At 41.2% G+C, this 23,007-nt stretch overlaps 1 protein-coding gene across 1 annotated transcript in view; it reads right to left on the bottom strand.

Moving 5' to 3' along the window:
• Positions 1-22,753, bottom strand: part of LOC139713134 (uncharacterized) — a 39,218-nt gene extending 16,465 nt beyond the window's left edge. The window contains exons 1-6 of the mRNA XM_071624886.1: positions 22,611-22,753; positions 22,071-22,102; positions 20,923-21,154; positions 8,983-9,660; positions 7,707-7,826; positions 6,899-7,076 (exon numbers count right to left, since the gene is read on the bottom strand). Coding sequence (XP_071480987.1) covers positions 6,899-7,076; positions 7,707-7,826; positions 8,983-9,660; positions 20,923-21,154; positions 22,071-22,102; positions 22,611-22,753 — 1,383 coding nt within the window. The remainder of the gene's footprint in view (positions 1-6,898; positions 7,077-7,706; positions 7,827-8,982; positions 9,661-20,922; positions 21,155-22,070; positions 22,103-22,610) is intronic.
• Positions 22,754-23,007: the final 254 nt, after the last annotated feature.

The following is a 23,007-nucleotide window of genomic DNA, read 5'->3' as shown; positions in this document are numbered from 1 at the left end:
GATTGGACCACTTGAACCGATCACTGAAAGAGAGAATCGATATACCCTGACGATAATCGATCTTGCTACTAGATACCCAGAGGCGGTAGCGTTACCACGAATCGAAGCAGAACGGGTAGCAGAGGCGTTAGTTGAAGTATTCTCGAGGTTAGGCATTCCTAATGAGATACTCTCTGATAACGGCACTCAATTCGTTTCAGGTGTGATGAAAGAAGCAGCTCAACTCCTGAGAGTGAAGCAATTTCACACGACACCATACCACCCGATGGCGAACGGCGCCTGCGAGAGATTCAACGGCACTTTGAAACAGATGCTGAGGAGGATGTGCCAGGAGCGACCCAGCGACTGGGACCGCTTCCTGCCAGCTCTTCTCTTTGCATATCGAGAGGTGCCTCACGAAAGCCTTGGCTTTTCCCCTTTTGAGCTCATGTACAGCAGAGTGGTGAGAGGACCCATGACTGTACTGAAAGAGCTGTGGACTAAGGAGATCCCTGAGGAGGAAACGAAGACTACGTACCAGTACGTCATCGATCTCCAAAACCGACTCGAACAGACGTGTGAACTCGCCAAAGAGGAGCTGTCCAAAGCATCAAGGAAGTACAAGAAACACTTTGACGTGAAGACGAAGGAGAGAAGCTTCGAGTGCGGCGACAAAGTGCTACTCCTGTTACCGACGACGAGGAATAAGCTGCAAATGCAATGGCGAGGTCCATTCGAAGTCGTGCAGCGAATCGCCAGAGACGATTACCGACTGCTTGTGAACGGTAAGGAGAGGACCTACCACGCCAATCTCATGAAACGGTACATTGGGAGAGAAGACGAGAAAGTCAACGATGTCGACAGCAAAAACCAGGGACAACTGGAGGCGAACTACGTCAGTGTCGTGGACGACCAGGTAGATGATGACGGATTGGTGCCCATCTCATTTCCCTCCATCGAAGCGTCGGAAAGCGTGCATGACGTGAAGTGCAGTGACGAGCTAGACGAGGAGAAGATGAAGGAGGTAAAATCCCTCTTGCTGGAGTTCTCGGATGTCATGACCGATGTCCCAGGAAGGACCGACATCATCGAGCACGCCATCGAACTGAGAACGAACGAGCCGATACGTTCTCCCCATACCCAGTCCCCCGGTCACTGAAGGAGACCATCAGAGAGGAGGTCGACACCATGTTGAGGATGGGAGTGATCGAAAGGTCGACATCGCCATACGCACCCCCCGTGGTCCTTGTAAAGAAAAAGGACGGGAAGAATCGCTTCTGCGTCGACTATAGGAAGTTGAACGCCAAGACAGTTGTCGACAACGAACCAATCCCAAACATCGAAGAACTGATTGCAGAGATAGGAAATGCAAAGTTCTTCACCAAGATCGATTTGGCCAAAGGCTATTGGCAGATACCCGTGGTCGAAGAAGACCGGAAGAAGACCGCGTTTGTCACCCCAGACGGCCAATACGAGTTCAAGGTACTACCATTCGGGCTAGTAAATGCCCCAGCAGTGTTCACTCGGATGATGAGAGCTCTGCTGGAAGGCCTGCCCCATGTCGTCCATTACATCGACGACATTCTGATCTACAGTTCCTCATGGGAGGAGCACCTGAACGACATCCGACAAGTCTGCCTCCGACTACGGCAGGCTTATATTACAGCGAGACCGACAAAGTGTCATGTCGCGTGTAAGTCTGTGGAGTTCTTGGGACACATCGTAGGACAAGGAAAGATGAAACCCACCCCAGAACAGATCCAGAAGGTGATGGCGACAACGCGACCGACAACCAAGAAGGAGGTGAGAGCATTCTTGGGGCTCGTGGGATATTATCGGAAGTTTATTCCGAACATGTCCACGATCGCTGCTCCCCTCACAGACGCGACGAAGAAGAACGAGCCTGACAAGCTAAGATGGGACGAATCCCATGAGCAAGCACTGGTCGACTTCCCAATTCTAAGACTACCCGATGACGACAAGGAGTTCGTTCTACGGACCGATGCATCCGATGTGGGACTCGGCGCTGTGCTGATGCAGGAAAGCGAGGGGAAATACTTCCCCATCAGCTACGCTTCTCGAAAACTGCTGAAACGCGAGCGCGTGTACCCAATCGTAGAGCGCGAGTGTCTAGCTCTTACGTGGGCGGTCAAAAAGTTCTCGTACTTTTTGTATGGCCGAGCATTCAAGCTGCAAACTGACCACTACCCGCTTGCTCATCTAACACACGCGCGAATGCAAAACCCAAGAGTCATGCGCTGGGCGCTTGCACTGCAGGCATATCAGTATCGTGTACAGGTAAACAAAGGCTCAGAGAATGTTGGGGCTGATTACCTCAGCAGATGCCCTACTGAGTAGAAATAGAGGTGTAACAGCCCATGTTATCTCTACTATATGTGAGTTTAATCACAACGTAATTTTGCAATGAACTTATTGTTACTGTTATGTACATTGTATATTAGGAGGTACTAGGTGTTTCAAAAAACATTTTCCACTTTTGATCATTAATAGCTCAAATACTATTCATCCGATAAAACTGTCATTGATATAAATAATAGCTGAATAGTGTACAATTTGGTTAAAGGTAATTTGAATGCAAAAGCATAAATCAGTTTCATTAAATCTAAGATTGATTTTGAAGTAAGGTTTCAGATTTTGGTCAAATTTCAATCCTCTGTATAAAAATTGAACCTTGCACAGGAACCAATGATGTGTATGTGAGTGTGTGCTGACAATGGCCCTGAACAATGGACATGCCTGAACCACCTGTTGACTAGGCGTCAGTCTCGTGCTCCCAGGCACATGAATGCTTAATCAATAATTCATGTGGATTGTCCTGGGCACTGCTAGTCTGGATTCATGCACGGTAAAGGGTAAACTGCATGCACATGGAAAAAGGAAGCACACGTTTCCATGTGCTTGCAAACACCACATTCCATTCCAACTGGCAATCATTTTCAATTTTTGTTTCACATATCACTAAATTTGGGATATAAATAAGCATAAATGATCTGCAGTTCCTCATTTTAATACAACTGTCTACTAATTAAATAGTCTGGCAAATTTTTCGCTTTTTGATAAAAAGAAATCATTTTTGGTAAAGAGTTCAGCAGCATTTATCATTGGGGCGATATGTTTCACAGTAGATTTATTTAAGGATCCATTTACACAAGTGTATACTCTAATTGATTTTCTTTGCTTCCTGTCACAATGTTTACGATAGAACAGAAGGTATTCATGGTAATTTCATTTTTCAGAAGTAGGGAGAGCACTGTCGAATCCTAACGACAGTATCTGCAAGCGTTTGACTTTACACAGATACTGCCAGAGGCTGAATAAAGACTATTTGTGATGGTGGAATTTCTCATGAATAAATAATGAAGCATTCAAACCCTAACCATTGTTTAGGACCATTGTCAGGGTGTCAACCACACACTCCCATACACACCCATTGACCCCTGTGCAAAGTGAAATTTTGTACAGAGGGTTGAAAATAGAGCAAAATCTGGAACCTAACTGTGAAATTAATCATGGATTTCATGAAACTGATTTCTGTTTTCATATTCAAACCACCTTCAACCAAATTGTACACTATTCAGCTATTACTCATATCAATGACAGTGTTATCATATATAGAGTTTACGAATTATTAAGAATCAAAAGTGGGAAATGTTTTTTGAAACACCTAGTATATTGGAAAGCTATAGTATTACACACATAATGTATGCTGAGTATGAGCTAAGATATGCAGTTGACTCATACATCTCTGAAATTATTTGACTGCTCTGAATCAGACACCCCGGTATAATACCGTGCATAAGAAGGTTTTGCACATTACATTTTATTTTGTAGCAACAGCTAATGCACATAACATGCGATTAACACAGGTATCATAATATTCTCCAAGGTTATACTGGCAAAGTGTCAATATTGTATTGTGCGGTGTAAAAAGGTAATTTTATTAATGAACTGTGGCTGGTATAATAATGCAGAGGAGCTAGTGTTAAAAGAGATATGATGTATGTTATATGTTATTGATTGAGTAATTAGCAAATGAGATTGTATAGTATACTGTGGAGTTTGTTGGTTCGATAGGAATACACATATAAACTGTCCCATGGACTGCAGCCGATATTTGGAACAGTAGTCTGTAATGTATCACGAGAGTGAAGTATGAAGCAGCGAATGTTAATGTTTGATTTAGAAGAGTAATGGTGAGAAAGTGTTTATCTGTTACAGACATTGGATTTTTATTGAGAGATGAGGCTATTGTTTCAGAGCGACTGTCATCTTAAATGGGGGGTCATTTGTCACGAGCGGAGTGACAGACGCTCTTCTCCACTGAGGTCAATTTGCATGGAATTTGTAAATAAGCACTTAAGCATGTAAATTGATGCAAACTGTTTAACATGTCAATAGAAGACATTCCAGACCGCTCTCGGTAGAGCCACGGTAGTGCTATGTGTGGCAAGGAGCGGCAGTATGACATCAGGCCGTGAAGGGGACATCACGCTGTGGTGCTGTCTCCGTGACATGTTGTAAGTGGCCACTCGGTAACGGTGACAGGGGCCGCCACCCCAGTCAGTATTAACTAGAGATGCCCACAGATAGTGGGTTTCCGGGTTTCCCGAAGGGTCAAGGACCCACTGACACTGCAAGAGGCAGGTAAATAAAGGCGTCGTTGACTGTCGACCAGCTCCGAGGCAGTAAGGGAACATAGACTGTCGACTGAACTTCATTCCTGGATGCTGAGGAGACATCGCGAAGACGTCCGTCGGGAGAGCGACCACGCGAACGGCAATCGCGAAGAGTTGCTACGACAGACCACGCGACAGTCCATACCAGCACCAGCGTAACGGGGCCCCGTCATCGGCCTACATTGTCACCGTCGTACGTCATCGTCATACCTCGTCGTCATAAGCCATCGTCACACAACTTACATCCGTGACAGCCAGTTGCATAATCGAGGTGAAATAAGTCCAATTTAAGTTAAACATAATAAAGTCCTAAGAGCCATAAAGCCACTGAACAGGAAGAATTTTATGTTCGTTTTTTCCTTTTTATAATTTGCTGTAAAACCAGAAGTCATAGGCATAGACAATTAAAATATTTGAGTTTGAATGCACATGGTTTCCTCCGTTTCGTCTTGTATGAGTTACAGCCTGCCGACAGTTCTCAGAGGTTATGAAAATTCCGTTGTTCCGTTTGTTTCCATATAAAAGGATGAAAATCGGGCAAATTCTGTGACACTCACCAATTTTTCAAAAATTTGCATGCAAAAGGGATTGGCTGTCTTTAATGCTTAATACTTTTCAGTAAAATAATTACATTGGTCAAAACAATTTGCTAGGTCCATGGTCAAAACTACATGTTTTTAGGCGTAGCCATGACGACCGCTCTTGAAATCCGGGTAAAGATGTATAATATGACACTTGATACTCCACAAGTTTTTTTTTTATGATTTATTGGAATTTACTAAGACACTCACAATTCTTTGTTTTAAAGCTATGTTCTCGCTTTTTTTTTTCGTAGATATTGATATGCCAATCGGTATCTGCGATGCTTCCGCCATATCGCATGATAGTCCCAATAGGTCTGCTGCACATTTGACACAGTTCTTTCACATGATTGGCAAACAATCCGGTATAGTAATAATACACTTTTTTTTTTCATGATGACACTTACAGCCAATTTCAAAACATGAAAAACAGATCACTTTTTTTTTTTTAATTTTAAATTGACCTTTCACCTCATGGCCCAACAACTTCCCATTCTAATCATTGTGCGGTAATAACGTGTAGGCTATGTACCAGATTTGGATAATAAAATATACAATGTACTTTAAGTGTATTATACGCAAAAGAGGGTATGCAGAAGAAAGTATAAACCAGCCTGAAATGTAAATTTTAGCGTTTAATGTAACCTCTACCCTTCGACCTTCGACCTCATGACCTTAAACTTCCTAGAAGCATCAGTATTAGCCAATACAATGATGCATAGTCATGATAACATACTGAGTTTCATGAAGACACCTCGAGCCATTTCCGAGATATGAACAAAAAAGTGAAGTTTTAGCATTTTCACGTGACCTTTGACCTCTAACTTTATGGCCAAAAACTTTCTCTATACAGAATATTTATCTGGTAATACACGTATAGGCCTACACAAAGTTTCATAAAAACGCATCGAGGCATTGCAGAAATATAGGAGGAAATATTATATTGGAATTTTTGTATTTGACCTTGATTATCACTCTGTAACTGCGCTAGGGGCCAATGCCCATGCACTCCAAAAATTAGTACACATGGAAGTGCGTTACAGCTCATGCGATATGCATTTACTGTAGTACATGCGCAGTATAACTCACTCCCTTTTGTTTGGTTGTTTGTTTGTTAGATGAACTTCGCTAGCAAAATCGCAACGCGATCTAAACGTACCGTCCATTTGCACAGTTGGCCGTCTAACACAGTGTCTATAACATTGCGATTTTGCTATAACATCGCGATGTTCCCTGTATTGCAACCGTGATGTCATGCAAATTTTACCTAGCGACTGTCGCAAATCGAGCTCGACGGAGAAAACATCGCATATCACAGTTCAAATTTAGCCGACTTCGCGATGGTAGATCACGTGACTAAATATTTTAAGTAATATCTGTTCACAATGCAGTACAGCTCAATTATGAGATATACAATACACTGCATTCAGTGGCCAGAGGGGTAAGGTGGCACTCTTATCTGCTGTTTCGCACTGGGGAAAGCGAACATTGCATGAAAATCGTTTCTTGTTGGCTATTCAGAACATAAAATACACCACTCCTCCATCTTCTCATCATGCAAGCGTCACGGTGTTTGTCGCCTGAGATATATGGCATGCGTACAATTGTCCTCATAGCAAAGTACACAAGGACCGTTCTTACCTCTGGAATGTATCTGCGAAGCTCTTTGGTTACGTTGTAGTAGTACAGTCGCCGATTCTCTTTGCCAACGCTCACCCTGGTGCTAGCGTAGAACGGGTACTGAGAACCGAGGGGCGAGTTTTCGCGGGTCATTATCAAGGTGTTTCTGGAGTCCACGCCGTCTTCTACCAACTCTTTCCTGATAAGGTGATCAATATGCAATGGTAGGCTAACTGATTAAACGCAAAACATAATTGAGGGGGTCGGGTTCTTTGCACAAAAAGAATGCGAGAGAGTAAGAATTCAGCTCATAATGAGAAAACAAAGGAAAAGACATAACCACGTAAATTGCATAAAAGTATATGGAAATACAAAAGGTAAATCATGACAGCTTTTGTAAGCTCATATCCCTTTTTTCTAAATAGTTTTCGCTTCTGTCTGAAGAAACATAGAAGAAACATATTCACGCAGAAAAAAACAACAACAAACGAATATACACAAAAAAGCCTAGTTCATGTAGACTCCAGGACCTTTGGTGGAATATTTAGTTCAGCAATAGACGACAAAGATGGTACAGCGCATGCGCTACGCATACGTCAACACGTCCGTTACCAGCACTCATTCATTTCATTTCGTTAACAAAAATACAATTGCAATAAGACATTTGGATACACACAACTGCACAAAATCTGTACAACACTGTAATTGAGGAAAATACAGTTAACTGAAATACAAAGTGGTTGTGACTTTTATTACAATCCGACCCTATTCGACGTAGCGATTTCAATGTTTCGTTGTATTATACTTTATAGATTGAATTTCAGCCTACCTGATGAGTTCTAGATTTGTCCTATTGACGTGCCAGTCGTGCTGTAGCAGTTTGTTGTACAGAAAGAGCCGCTCCGAGTCAGGGTCATCGAACTTCCAGAGCCCCTCCGTCAAATACGGTCTGTAACATAGCATGTGGGAACATACGCACACACACGCACACACACACACACACACACACACACACAGAGAAAGAGAGAGAGAGAGAGAGAGAGAGAGAAAACAGGAGAAAGGAAAACCAAACGTTAGTCTCCTATACAGCCATTCAATTGTGATATGCCTGACATTTGTACAAATTTTCAACTGACTGTTCTTGAGTACTTGAAAAACATATCAGATCTATTCATGTCTAAAATTATGTAATTCAGTGACCCTGGACCTTTGGGTTGCCCCCAAGTGGAACATGCATGGTGACCATTTGTATAAAGATATAATCTCCTTAGCCATAGTACATGCCAAGTTTGGTAAGAATTTGACCAAGAGTTTTTGAGAAGAAGATCAAGTGATGAAAATTGGCCCACTTTGCCCCCGCCCCCCCCCTCAAAAAAAAAAAAAAAGAAAAGAAAAAAAGAAGGGCCCCAACAGGGCATCTCCAGATCGAAAGAATATGATTATATTCAAACTTGAATTTGTACTCACATCGCTTTTATAGATGAAACATTTTATAAAGACTCTCTAATTTCGTTTGGCATAATGCCCGTTGGTACTTAAGAAATCTTCACTACAATCAGAAGGAGACCCTTGTAGAGCTATAAAAGTTAGTACTTTAAGTACCTCAATTGGTGACTGTAATTTCAGGTTGTCACCCAATTTTTCCAAGGGATTGTAGAACTCTTTAATCAGAGAATCCTTAAACAGAATATTACAACCAAAAATGATCGAGCTAAAAGATGCTCCCATTTGGGTGCCGGTGGCATAGTGGGGACCAATTTTATTTTTCTTTCTTGAAAACACATAATCATAATTTTCTATAAAACCAGAAATGTTCTGAATTTATTTGTTTGTTCATTTCCATCTGAAAAGATTGCTGGATAGCCGATATTCAGCTACACTAAGCTGGTCTTCCATGGGGTCTGGTGGATGCCCCTTGAGTTATTCTACTTTCAAGTCGTTTTATTTTTTTTCACAAAGGTATTCCCAACTCTGCCCGCTTAATTTGAAATGTTGCTCGACGGACGCACCCTCAGGTTAGCGTTTCACTACAGTAACATCATAGAAATTCGTTCAAACGTCAAGATTCTTTGAGTAAATTTGAAGAAACTGCGGTCGGAACTCACCCTTTGTTTGTGACGTTGGCTAGGTGCACCGTCCTCGCTCGATAGTTCCCCTTGAGTAAGTCGCTGTACCATATTTCATCGTAGGCGGCGCGCTGATTTTCAACAGGATTTCCTTTTTCGTCGACGATCAAGGTCTTTACACCGATCTGCTCTTGTTTGATCACCTTCCCGTTCCGAATGGTTTTCCGAATTAGCCGTACCTGTTTTTTCTTCAGCATCGTCGACGAGGGTGCCTTTCGGGCCGGATCCACCTTCCGAGGCTCGTCTTTCGCAACCTCTTTCTGCGGCTCAACTGCTGCAACTTTACGTTGTAGGACTAAGGCATTAGTGTCATTGCCGCGCTCCAAACTTACTTTTGCTCGAGGCTCTTCGTCAGCTATAACATCAGGATCTTCCCTCCCGTCTGCAATGGTTTCCCGCCTCGCGAAGGTATCCTTCTCTTCGACGTCTTCCCGCCCTGCCTTGGATTCCCATCCTTCATCATTGGAACGTAGCACTGGATCAAGAGGTGCTCCTGCTGCGTTCGGGTTGGCGGCTTCCGCAGGTTCACCAGCTCCGCCTACCGCTTGTTCGTGAGAAAATAACTCGCCCTGCTTCAGTCCTCGGGACCGTTCTTGGGCTTCTTCGTGCTGCCTGGCATGAGACGTTCCCCCGACTTCTCTTTCAAGTCTCAAAGACCTTCGGAGTAGAAACAAGATATAAGCATGACATAGACAATGCAAAATGTCCTGTTACGCCGACATTGGTAATGAGGCTAACCAAACCAAGAGCCATAGTCATCAACACCACGATAGGTATAGCTTCCTTTTTCAATGATTCCAGGCGGCACTGCGATTTTCATTTTGATTTAGCAATAAGCTGAATGTGAGAAAAATAGGAGTCAATGCAGTTGGTCTTTCACACACACTTCAGAGAATCTACACAATTTTCATGGGATTTCCTGTGGATGACAGTGTTTGCAACCGATTACAGATCCATTTACTGTTGAGTCAGTGAGTGACATTTCTAAATCACGGAGGTCGAAAAGGCAACCATGTCCTTGAGAAACAGCAAGGTTTGTGGCCTGGAGAGAATCTCTGCAGAAACGCTTGTGGAGGACCAATAAGACAACTTCTAGGCAAGATTATTGATATAGCGTGGTTTTAACGAAATACTCCTGAGGACTGAAGCAAAGGTGTCATCACCACAGTGGACAAGAAGGGAGACAAACTAGATCCTGTCAAAACCTTAACCTGATCTTTATTACTGGGGAAGTTTTCTGCAGAATGATATTGATTAGATAGGAAGCAGGAAACCATAGACAAGTATCAAACCGAGGACCAATATGGATTCCGTAGTTCTATAAAGGCACCACAAAAGCTGTGTTTGTCGTTCGCCCGGTGTTTGAAAAGGCTAAGGAGGCTAAGGAAGATAGGGAACGTACACTGAAACATTGCTAACTTCAAAGCAGCACTCAATTCCAATTGGCGAGAAACCCTCTGGAAGTGCCTTCGCTCCACCGGAACAGACCAAGCATCACTGTATCACTGCATCACGTGTTCGAGGCTACATGTATAACGGACAGAGTGCTATGAGCTATTGAATGGAATGATCATCAGCTTGTTCCGAGTAGATACTGGTGTTAGAAAACAGATGTCTACATGTACTCTCGCCTAGCCTCTTCAATCTATTTTGGAATTTAACATGAAAGATCTGCGGAAAATGGACGATGATACATAATACATATCCAATTGGAGGAGTTAAGCATCACAAAATCCGCTACGCAGATGACACCACCCTCTTAGATATAATTATTCTTTTACAACTACAGATCTCTACCAATGAACTGGAGAATGCATGTAGCAAAAGGAGAATGAAGATCAATCCAACAATATGCAATATCCTTACTGAGGACAGTTGAGACATCACACCTGATATTCTCCCGTCGACAAAGTTCAAGGGAGGCAATGTCCCATCTGTTAAGGCTGACATCAAAAGGTTCACAAGACTCGCAGCTTGGGCATTTGGCAGGCATATGAATACTGTATAGACCAATCATGGTATCTTAAGCTCACCCAAGTGAGAATAAAGGCCTACAGAACTCTTATCACCCATCGCCACCTATGGGGCAGAATCATGAACCTTCCGACAAGTCAACGCACGGCAGCTCGAATGATTTGAAACGAAATGCGTTCAAACCATTTTAGGAGTGCACCCACAATCGTATCCGTATTATGTGCCACGTTCGCACGCCCGACTCAGTCGACGGCGTGCCAAGTTTTGGAGTTTTATCTAAGAAAAATGACGAAGTACATAGGTATCCAACACGACAGAGTGATATGTTTCATATACCGAGAACTAGATTGCAAATACCACAGAATACTTTTATTTCCAATGGCCCCAAATTTTAGAATTCTTTAGACATGTTAGATAGTGAATTACGACGAACTCCCGGTTGGTATTCATTCAAACGTAAGCTTAAGGATGAACTTCTTTTGCAATGCTCTGGTGATAATATCATGAATTGATATGATTTAGCAGATGATTTGAAACTATTAATACTGATATAGATTATTCGGCATGATTGTAGAATAGGTCTACATGGTTTTATTTTGAATTCGTTTCTTTCATATTTGTATTCTCTTGCATCTGCAAGTACCGTCATTAATATTGTCCCTATGACGGTCTTGTTTGTGATTTCTCCTCTTCTTTCTCATTCTCTTCTCCTTGTGTGTGTTTGTGTTCGTGCGTGCAGGCACGCTTGACCAGGCGCACTTGCGTGCGTGCAGTGTGTGTGTGTGTGTGTGTGAATGTAACAGCCTGCGTTTGATTTCTTTCGGTAAACCTACTCCCACAAGCATCTGTTTCTACGTAGATTCCTTCCACACACAATTTTATTAATCCGTTATGAATGTACCCTTGAGAATGATTTCAATTGATTTTGTGCTATGTAAATGCAATTCGTAAATACTGAACTTATAACTTATAGTAATATTTATGTATTACTTTACATTGTCATGGATGGATGTTGTAGAAATAGAACACTGTATGATTTGTGTGGAAACGTAATAAATGAAATGAAATGAAATGAAATGAAATGAAATGAAATGAAGTGAAATATTCTGCCCAAACGCCCCAAACCGTCCAAACCGATCGATGAATCGTCAAATGCCACAGTACATGAAAGCGTTTCTGGCTACTCCATTCCTGTCACTTGTAACTTTAATACATCTCAGCTATCTAACACTGCGTTCACATTGTCCCCCGCGCCGCGGGGAAAGTCCCGAGCTGTGGGACTTTCTCCTCCAAAACCATAATGTGAACGCTCGCTGGGACTTGTCCCCTCGTCCCCGCGAATCAAGTCGGGTACGGGGACAAGATTTGGAGGAGAGAGTGACCTTGGGGCGAAATTGATAGCGTCCAGCTGTGGTCATCAAATGTGCGCATGCGCTATGCCTGGCAGAGCTCGCCCCAAGCCCCAATTGCCCCCACAGCTCGGGGACAGATGAGATACCAATGTGAACGGTCAGTCGTAAAAAAGATAAGATCTCTTGAGGCTGTCCCCGCGGCGCGGGGGACAATGTGAACGCGGGGTATGTTCCCTTCTATATCTGCGAACATGACGCAAATCTCTCGTTCGAAGAGGCTACACCCCCGTAAATAATGCCAGTGCATATCTTGGCAATCAATGACTTCAAATCAAAGATATAAAACACCTGTTTCTTGACCCTGGCCTAATCTAAGCATCAGTCATCGCCACAGCACTACAGGAGGGGGGGGGGGGGCACCGCGAGAGGAGGAGATTGTTTTGGTTTTGGCATGGGCTAAGTAGCTCCATGGTGCGTGTGTGTGTGTGTACGTGTGTGTGTGTGAGTGTAGACATTCAGCGTATGCAGACAGAGCATGCCTGTACTGCAGTGACTGGAACTATTGTCATTCCATTTTGTCTCTCCCCTTCTCCCTCCCCCATCAGATCGTCTCTCCCCCCCCCTCTCTCTCTCTCTCCCTCTCTCTCTCTTTCTCAGCAGGCTGATTGTAACCAGGGAGGTAGTCTCACCTCCCCGTTGTAACTCACTGCCAAATAGCACATTAGTTACGTTCAGACGGCAGGCCCTAACCTCGAGGTTAGGAAACCTCGAGGTTTAGCTCTTGCCCCCTAACTACGACGTGTGTCCACACGACGAGTCTTAACCTCGAGGTTACGAAACCTCGAGGTTAAGCTTCTGCCCCTCGTAACTACGAGTGGGTCCCACTCGATGTTAGAACCACATAACCGGAAGTTTCAGCCCACACTGCTAACAAGGCGTCTATTTATTCTTTTGTCCAACCCTGTCGGACTCGCTTACAGGTACTCTTTTTCTCTGTCATGGTATGCAGAGATAGCACTGCACTGATGACTTTATTCCTTTATGAAGATATTCGTCGAAAACATTTTTTTAAGCGTCGGAGAAGAATATAGAATACAGTAGCGATCTAGTTCGACGTGTTCAGTTTCAGAGATCAAGCGCATGGGAAGAAAAGATGATGTTGTTGTGTCGTTCGTCATATGTTTTTCACGTGTAGTGTATTTGTGGTGTACGTTTGGGAGGTTGACCCGGAAGCAGAGAGAAATTGTGGGGGCTGGAGTTTACGGCGAGGTCACTCTTAACTTCGAGTTCGTTGTTTTTTGTGTCCACACGGTGCTTAACTACGAGTGGGGACCCCCCGCGGCTCGTGGTTAGAGCGCTAACCATAAGATTTCTCGTGGCTCGAAACATCGAGCAAACCTCGAGGTTTGCTAACTACGAGTGCGTCTTCACGGTCCCTAACTACAAGCTCTAACCTCGAAGTTTCCTAACTTCGAGGTTAAGGGCTCCCGTCTGAACGTAACTACTAGTTAAAAAAAAAAAAAAATGTTTTCGACGAATATCTTCATAAAGGCATAAAGTCATCAGTGCAGTGCTATCTCTGCATACCATGACAGAGAAAAAGATTACCTGTCCGACAGGGTTGGACTAAAGAATAAATAGACGCCTTGTTAGCAGTGTGGGGTGAAACTTCCGGTTTTGTGGTTTTAACATCGAGTGGGACCCACTCGTAGTTACGGGGGGCAGAAGCTTAACCTCGAGGTTTCGTAACCTCGAGGTTAAGATTCGTCGTGTGGACACACGTCGTAGTTAGGGGGCAAGAGCTAAACCTCGAGGTTTCCTAACCTCGAGGTTAGGGCCTGCCGTCTGAACGTAACTATAGTCAGCACCGGCAAACTGGCAATGCTCTCCTTCTTATTCATGTATTTTCGTTATTTACGGGTCAATTTTTTTCGTTCGAAATGTAAAATGGATGACCATAGAATTTCTCAATAGAATATAAAATTGAAAACTTTAGAAAGGATAGAGAAAATTGAGTTCACTTTGAATGGTCTGCCACAGGCAGATATCCTTATCATGCTCTTACGTAATACGACAGCTGCTTTCTCAATGATCCAGTCAGCAGGCTGATCGTAACCAGGGAGGTAGTCTCACCTCCCCGTTGTAACTCACTGCCAAATAGCACATTGTCAGCACCGGCAAACTGGTAATGCTCTCCTTCTTATTCCTGTATTTTCGTTATTTACGGGTCAATTTTTTTCGTTCGAAATGTAAAATGGATGACCATAGAATTTCTCAATAGAATATAAAATTGAAAACTTTAAAAAGGATAGAGAAAATTGAGTTCACTTTGAATGGTCTGCCACAGGCAGATATCCTTATCATGCTCTTACGTAATACGACAGCTGGCTGGAGTCATCAAACCCTGGCTTGGCCTCCAGGTTTGTCACGTCTGAGCAGAAAGTTTATTTGCAATGGACAAGTACTTCGACTCCCAACTCCCAAACGACAAATATACGCACCCCACTTTGGGGAACCCCAGTTGGGGACTCGCCTCAAACGAGGGATTGACGGCATGAAATTCTAAGCTTCTGTAACTGTTTTGCTTACAAATGCCATGCTGCTACATAAATGTAGCTACTGGTCATTTAACCCTCTGTGTGCCATATCTACCCTGGCCAGTATGTGTAATTTCCACACATTAATGGAACAGAAAGGATTAAAAGAAAAATAATCACAGATTTGTCAAGCAAATTATATCAAAGCAAAGTTTGGCATTTTCTGCAATAACTCTGCTCCTTTCATGTCCAGGGTAACAAACAAATTTATAAAAGCTGAATGGATTTGAAAAACAAAATGTTTTCCCAAACCATGACTACGTTGCTGTATCTGAATATTGTGGCAAACAGCCGGTTTACACTATGGCCAATAAAGAGTGATGTGAGTTTGCTATGTAATCACCCCTTCTCATTGTGATTTGCGATGAATTTTGAGAACATTCTTATTCGTCACCCTAGTCACTATACATTCTGGAGCTCTGTACCGATTATAACCAATACATAGATGTTGAAATGCAAAAGTAAAAAAAAAAATCATTCGGAAGTCACCTTTTTGATAAAAAAAAACGCTAAATGCAAAACTTTGACGATTGCAGACTGAAAAGGCATTTTTTAAAGACAATGTTTGAGTGGGCAGAGGTGGCAATATCGGAGGGACAAAAGAAGCCTGTACTTTGAATGTTAGTTAATTTGAATGAACTCCTACACCAGCATTGCACATTGCTACGTGTATCGAATTGTTCACGTGCTTTGTCACACGTTGCCTGTTGGCCGCTTTCCTTTTCTATCGCACGCTTCCTCTTCACACTTTTGCTGGTAACTCAGAACTCTATTTCAGACCATATCATTATTTACTATGGCTGATTTCGTAAATGCACCCTTTCATTCTATGTCGAATGATGATTTTTTTGAATTATTTAGACACACAACATCCGAATCTGATTTAGTTGATGGAGTACCAGTTACACATGCAACTCCCTATGATAATTTCGCAGCCGATAATTTGAATTCATCAGCTCCTGAATTTACTTATGATTTTGATGATTCAATTCAGAACCCGCTATGTAATTATATAACTGTTAATGAATGTAAAGATATGTATCATAGTTTTTCTAAAGACACGTTTTCTTTGCTGCATCTAAACATAAGGAGTTTAAATAAGCATTTTGATGAGTTACAGTTTTTATTAGAATCTGATCTCACTCAATCATGCTCTGTCATTGGTCTGAGTGAAACTTGGCTAACCGCGTCGTCTGAAAACTCTTTTGCTATCGACGGATATAATATGTATGTTAATAACAGATCTGACAGGAGTGGAGGTGGCGTTGCATTTTATGTCTCAAGTTCTTTTAAATGTGTTATTCACAGCGATATCTGCAGAATGGATAGTACCGTTGAATCTCTTTTCATTGAACTTAGTATTCCAGGATGTAAGAATGTGGTAGTTGGAATTATATATAGACCTCCCAATTCAAATATTGTAGATTTTTTTTACTTATATTGCAGATTTGGCAAAAAATCCAATAATTCGAAACAAGGACTGTTTTTTACTTGGCGATTATAACATTGATTTGTTGAAATCAGGAAATGATCATTCTTCAAGTGAGTTTCTCGAAACGCTTTTGTCTTCTTCCTTTCTGCCCCTCATTTCCAAACCGACTCGGGTTACAGATCATTCGGCCTACTCTCATTGATAATATGTTTTGTAATGTTTTACCCCTCCCTGACTCTTTTATAATTCTTTCAGATATAACGGATCATTTTCCAATAATGACTTCCTTTACTTTGAGAACGCTTGTTAATGACTCCAAATCTTCATTTCCTTTATTTAAACGTAGAGTGTCCCCTGAAAAGTTGGCCAGTCTTGATGCCGCTCTTGATAATGCAGATTGGTCACGAGTATATGACAGTGACGATGTTAATTTGTCTTTTGACAATTTTATGAATATTTTGAATTGTTTTTTGGATGATATAATTCCTAAACAAAAGAAAAGAATGGATTATAAGAAGACTCCTAGGTTACCGTGGATAACTAAATCAATTCTTCGCTCAATTAACAGAAAAAAATCGTTTATATTATAAATACAAAATGGAAAATACTGATCAATCGAAAAGGAAATACACATCTTATAAAAATACACTAATCAGAATTTTACGTTTTGAGAAGAAAAATTATTACTCACGACAGTTGTCAAAATTTCAGTTTGATATTAAAAATACCTGGAAAGTTTTAAACCGGGCGATGAATATACAGAGCAAAAAAGTAGAGATTGATCAAATCAAATCGGATGATAATTTGATTAACAATTCTGTTGATATTGCCAATGTTTTTAACTCTTATTTTTCTCAGATAGGTGAATCGCTTGCTCAAGATATCCCGGCCACAAAACAAAATTTTACTGAATTTTTAGGTCAATGTAACCCAAATTCTGTTTTTTTTTATTCCAACGAATAGGTATGAAATTATTGATATTGTTTCTTCTGTTAAAAATAAGCGCAGTTCCGGTTATGATGGTATTGATAATTGTATTCTTAAAGGAGTCATATCTGCAATTGCAGACCCTTTGACTCATATCTTTAATTTATCAATTTCTCATGGTATATTTCCTGATAAAATGAAATTGGCGAAAGTAATACCAATATATAAGAAGGGTGACAAACTGGATATCAGTAATTATCGCCCAATTTCTTTATTATCTTCATTGTCTAAAGTATTAGAAAAAATAATTTATACTAGAATTATAAATTTTTTTAATTTGCATAAAATTTTTACAAAGTCTCAGTTTGGATTTCGAGAAAAACATAGCACTATTCATGCAATTCTTCATTTCGTTGATAACGTGGTTAACGCAATTGACAACCACGCTCATTTAATTAGTATTTTTTTTTGGACTTCTCCAAGGCCTTCGATACAATCAATCATAACATTTTACTTTATAAGTTATCGCATTATGGAATACGTGGGAAGGCCTTGGAGTGGTTTAAGAGTTACTTAGGTAATAGGAAACAGTTTGTTACTATTAAAGATAATAATTCAGTTATAAGAGATGTCAAGTGTGGTGTTCCTCAGGGAAGTCTTTTAGGACCGTTGTTATTCATAGTATATATCAATGACTTTTCTTCTGTTTCTGAAATACTTTCTTTTATTCATTTTGCAGATGATACCACTGTTATTTTTGCTCACAACGATGTTGATATTTTAGTCCAAAAAGTTAACACAGAACTGTTAAAAGTTACTAATTGGGTCAGGGCTAATAAATTATCATTGAATCTTCAAAAAACAAAATATATGCTTTTCAGTAATACTGTCGATGTATTAAATTCTAACATAGTTTTAGATGATATTAATTTAGAAAGTGTATTAGATTTTAAATTTCTTGGTATAATTGTTGACAATAAACTGTCTTGGAAAACACATATTGATCATATCTGTAAAATCATTTCACGTAATATAGGTGTTTTGAACAGATTGAAATTTTATATTCCTCAAAAGTCATTACTCATGTTATACTCCACTTTGATACTGCCTTATTTGAATTATGGAATTTTGGCTTGGGGTAATACTCATCAGACCCTCTTGAATAGAGTGTTGTTACTGCAGAAAAAAGCCCTCCGTATTATTTGTCATTCTCCTACACGTTCACATACAAATTTACTGTTTACTTCTAATAAGTTACTAAAAATAAATGAGTTGTTTTTATTCAACTTAGGTCAATTTATGTACATGTTTAATAACAGTTCACTTCTATCTATTTTTGATTCAATGTTCCTTAAAAACCAATCATTTCACTCCTATCCCACCCGACGTTCAAATGAATTTCATTTACCTTTTTTCCGAACAATTTTAGGGAAAAATTCATTTATCTACACTGGTCCAAACTATTGGAATTCTCTGAACCACGATATAAAAACAGCTCCCTCTTTGTATTCATTTAAACGGAAATTAAAAGCCTATCTTTTGCGATTTTACAATAACATTTGTCATGAATCGGATAAGTTTTACACGTTATTCATTTTGATACCCCTTTCATAAAATCCGCATAGTTGTTTACACATTGTCGCTCGTACTAGCTGACCACCGCCAAGTTCGTGAATAAAGTTTTGGGTTAAGTTAGTCAAGCAGTTGATGGATTTTTCTTCGGGATCTGCACTCTATACGCTTATATAATGAGGGATTTTTTTTTCCGTCCGGTCTTGTCTCTGTCTTGTTTTTGTTTTCCGTCCGGTCTTGTCTCTGTCTTGTTTTTGTTTTCCATCGTCCAGCCCTCGTGTATCGTTATCTCCGTTGTGATAGTCTTACTTCCTGTCGTAGTCTGTCTTTTGCGTTTAACTATAGCCTCGTCGATGTCCCAGTGTCGTTTTATGTCCGTTTATATGTTAATGTTGTCATTTTGTGTTTTTCTTCCTTTTCTGTCTGACTCTTTATGGGCTTCCATTTCTAATTCTATTTTGTCAATGTTTTTAAACATTTTTTCCTCTCTACTTTTTTTTTCTCTGCTGTTACAACTATTTTCGCTGTTGTTGCTTCAGACATTTTCGTTGCTGTCCTGATGCCGATAATTATTACCAATATTTTCACTGATTCTTTCTCTCCTGAGGGGCCCACACTCTACAAGCTTCGTCTTTTCAGTGGGTCCCTCCGTTTTTCGCCTTGTGTACGTTGATATTCAACTTTACTTTGATTTACTTCAGGCATTGTAATGTATCTTTACTGCAAGTATACAAGTACTGTTTTACTCTGTTAAACTCACTTTGATTGTTTGTTTGTTTGTTTGTTTTTTTTTGGTACGATTCTTATCACTGAAGAAAGAGTGATGTATGTTATGTTATTTTTTTACTGTCGAGAAACGGAATAAAAAAAAAAACTTGAACATGTTAATACCGACTCTGTGGCAAGGCACATGCAGTTGTTACGCACCTAGACAACCGTGACAAGCTCGTCACGGCAAGTTTGCCTACGGTATTGTCTGTCAGTAACAGGATGAAGCAGCTGAAGACGTGCGTGGATGGAAATGTATCTTCGTAGAAGTCACGGTTCTTTCCTAGTATTGTGTTTCCCCCCCCCCGCACTTTGCCAAGGACGAGTTATTTTTATGCCTGTGTTGCCTCATCTGTTCAGAGTGATCAAAGTAAACAGATGCTTCGCCTTTTTGAGTTATGGAATTTGCCAGATGAAGCGCTGGAAAGGTGTAAGGGGAAATTTCTCTTTCACTGTGTTACTAACATTTCAGTATAATACTTTGTGCATAACTTTGTAACCAACACTATGTGTAGGGGGAAAATGTATTCATGACACAATACGAAAGATGTATTACGCTGGACCACAGTCATCGGCCAGCGTGTCGGCCACTACGAGTGTGTGCGCTCAGAATCCAAACAGTTTATAATAGCATACAGGATAGTTACGTTCATGTTTTATTCCGATAAAGTCTGCTTCTCACACAGCACATGAAATATTACAACGGATTGCCCGTTGCTTAGGCATAGGCCTACATGAATTGATGATAGGTCGGTCAATCCTCGGGTGGCTTTGAACTTGACATAAGTATCCTCAGCTATCTTATGATGAAGGAAATATAATTTCAGGCTAAGTTATTTTATTAGTTTCCTACATTTTGTAGATATTTTCAAGGACGTATAAAAACTAGCAAGTCCACCCAACTATACTTTCATTTCCATACAAGAAATGCTCTTTGACATGTAAACTGTTGCTCTGTTGACCGAGTCGCTCAGGCTAGCCTAAGTCAAGGCGTCTGATTTTTAAGAGAGACTTTTGTAATAAAGGTATGCGAAGAAGGCCTATACTTATCGATAAACTGATCTATTGAATGCATTGTCAACGTAATTGAAAACTTGACACACGTTCGGGCGTTGTAACAATAATAGAGATAATGATCGAATTAACAGCTATAAAAACAATGGTCAAAGCAATTGTAATGACGATAATGATAATAATGATGATAATATTGATGATAATCAATGACTCAGCGTTCTCTTTTCGTATTCTAATTCCGCCAAAACTCAAGCAGTCCACCTATCCTGGTTTTAAAACTGACCCTATCGAATTGGCTCTCTCGCTGCGTATTCCTGCCCTCAGTTCGAGTCCATCCCGTCGCACTTTTGTCCTCTCCAACATGTCTCTTGCCTCCAGCGCCCCGAGGTCTCCGTGAGAGGACGATATTCGTGACGTCGCTAGGGTGATGATGAGGAGGGATGCCACGCCTAGCAACGCGAACCGCTTCAGTACCACCACTGGCCTCCGTAGCTTGAATAAGCGCATCGTGTTGACTAGAATGGAAACGAAAGAAAAGGAAAGTGATGAATTCTGTATGGTTACGTTGAAGCCTGATAACGTTGATCCTTACGTTGGTCAGCGAGTCAGTGCATGACCGAAGGTTAACTTTCTCCCAACAGAACATGTTCAGTGCGCTTTCCTTTCATTAGGTGATCCGAAATCTTTCTTTATTTTTCTTCAAATCTTGTGCATAGGATAACTCAAAAAGTTCTTCGACTGTCACCATCAAACTTACTCCACCCAATGTGTATCATGTCCTGCGGACGATGAATCTAATGTATCAATGTGATCAGTTATCCATGACGTAAGTATGACGTCATTATCTAAAAATCACGTTCTCAATCGTAATTATCTAGGCGGAACAATCTCCTCGGGTCATAGCGTGGAGGTTGAGATACTTCGGGATAACAATATCAACCATGCCCCGAAACAAAAAGTACATATCTATAAAATATATGATGCAAAGAAGAACTAGATAGGAATTACATTAAAAAAAATACGTGCGCGAGAAAATAGAAGAGAAATAATATAATTATGCTTTGCAACAATGGCGTAGACAGGTCTTCTTACCTATAGGGAGTACGATTTGCAATCACAATGTATGTTCAAACAACCACATTTACACACATACACACACCCCTCTCTCTCTCTCTCTCACACAAACACACACACACACACACGCACACACACACAATCAATATACATTGCCGCAGGCAGGAAAAGTGGCAGGGACATTTTTTTTTTTTTGCTATAAGAGGAGCAACAAGCGTATTCACCCTCCTATACATGAGGGAGCTTTTGCATTTTTTTGACCTGAAATTCAACGATCTGAAGCATATTTTAGCGGAACATCAAAGTGAAAACCCTTCTTGCACCATTTCATATTGCTGATAATACCAAGAAACTTACCTGGCTGACGCGATTTTCCGAGATGATGAGTTCTTTTGGAGTATTTTGAGATCAAACCGACTTTTATTCCAGAAGGATCCAGACTAACTCGGTCCAAGGGACAACTCAGCCCTATTTCAGACAATTCACACGCAGTTCGTGATCGCCATATTCTATACGTATAGGTGCAGGTTCATTTTGTAAGCGCGCCAAATAAGGGGTTACTGTATTTGATGCGCGCGTTGTATCAACTTGGCCCATAACTTCGACCAGCCAGAAAGCGAAGCGCTCCAAAAGTACAACATTGTACAATCCAGAGGGACAACTCGGCCGCGCCGTCAACTTTAAGCGAGGCCGAGTTGTCCCCGAGTCTGAGTTTATAATCTGACCCCGTGCTGAAATTGCGGCTCCGGCAAATCTTTTTGGTTAATATTTTGCATTTTCATCGTTACCCAACGAATATCTCGTTGATATAGCATTATTCCACACTTTACATTTTTCTTTTTCTTCTTAGGTATGAGTCAGCTATGCAAGTTGGATCAGGCGTTGCAGCCAGCTCACTGTATCGGGGTCGGGTTGGTCAGACTGGTGGTGGTGCTTTCTGGTGGGCTTAGGGTGGAGCAGTTGTGGATTACATGGTGTGCAGTCTGGTCGGGGTGTCCACAGATACTAGCTGCCGAAGGGTGCAGGCCCCAGCGATTCATGTTCTGATCGAAACGCCCAATACCAGTTCGTAATCGGTTCAGGGTAACCCATTCTTTGCGGGCTAGTTCTGTTCCGGGTGGCAATAGTGTATTTGGGTGGACTGTAAATTGGGTGGGAAGTTTGATTTCCTTTCAGCGGGCTCTCCATGCTTCGAGCGCGTTGAAGTTGGACTGCAAAGGGTTGTGGCATGGCGAGAGAAAGGGCGACGGGAAGGTAGTCGTTGGTGGTCGTTGTTGGGTATCTGGGCAAAGTT

This window comes from Diadema antillarum, unplaced genomic scaffold (genome assembly GCF_040938485.1).
Source record: "Diadema antillarum isolate AM-2024a unplaced genomic scaffold, OU_Dant_1.0 seq00001910_RagTag, whole genome shotgun sequence".
Lineage (NCBI taxonomy): Eukaryota > Metazoa > Echinodermata > Echinoidea > Diadematoida > Diadematidae > Diadema > Diadema antillarum.
The sequence above is the reverse complement of the archived record's forward strand: the minus strand, read 5'-3'. Positions and strand labels throughout refer to the sequence as shown.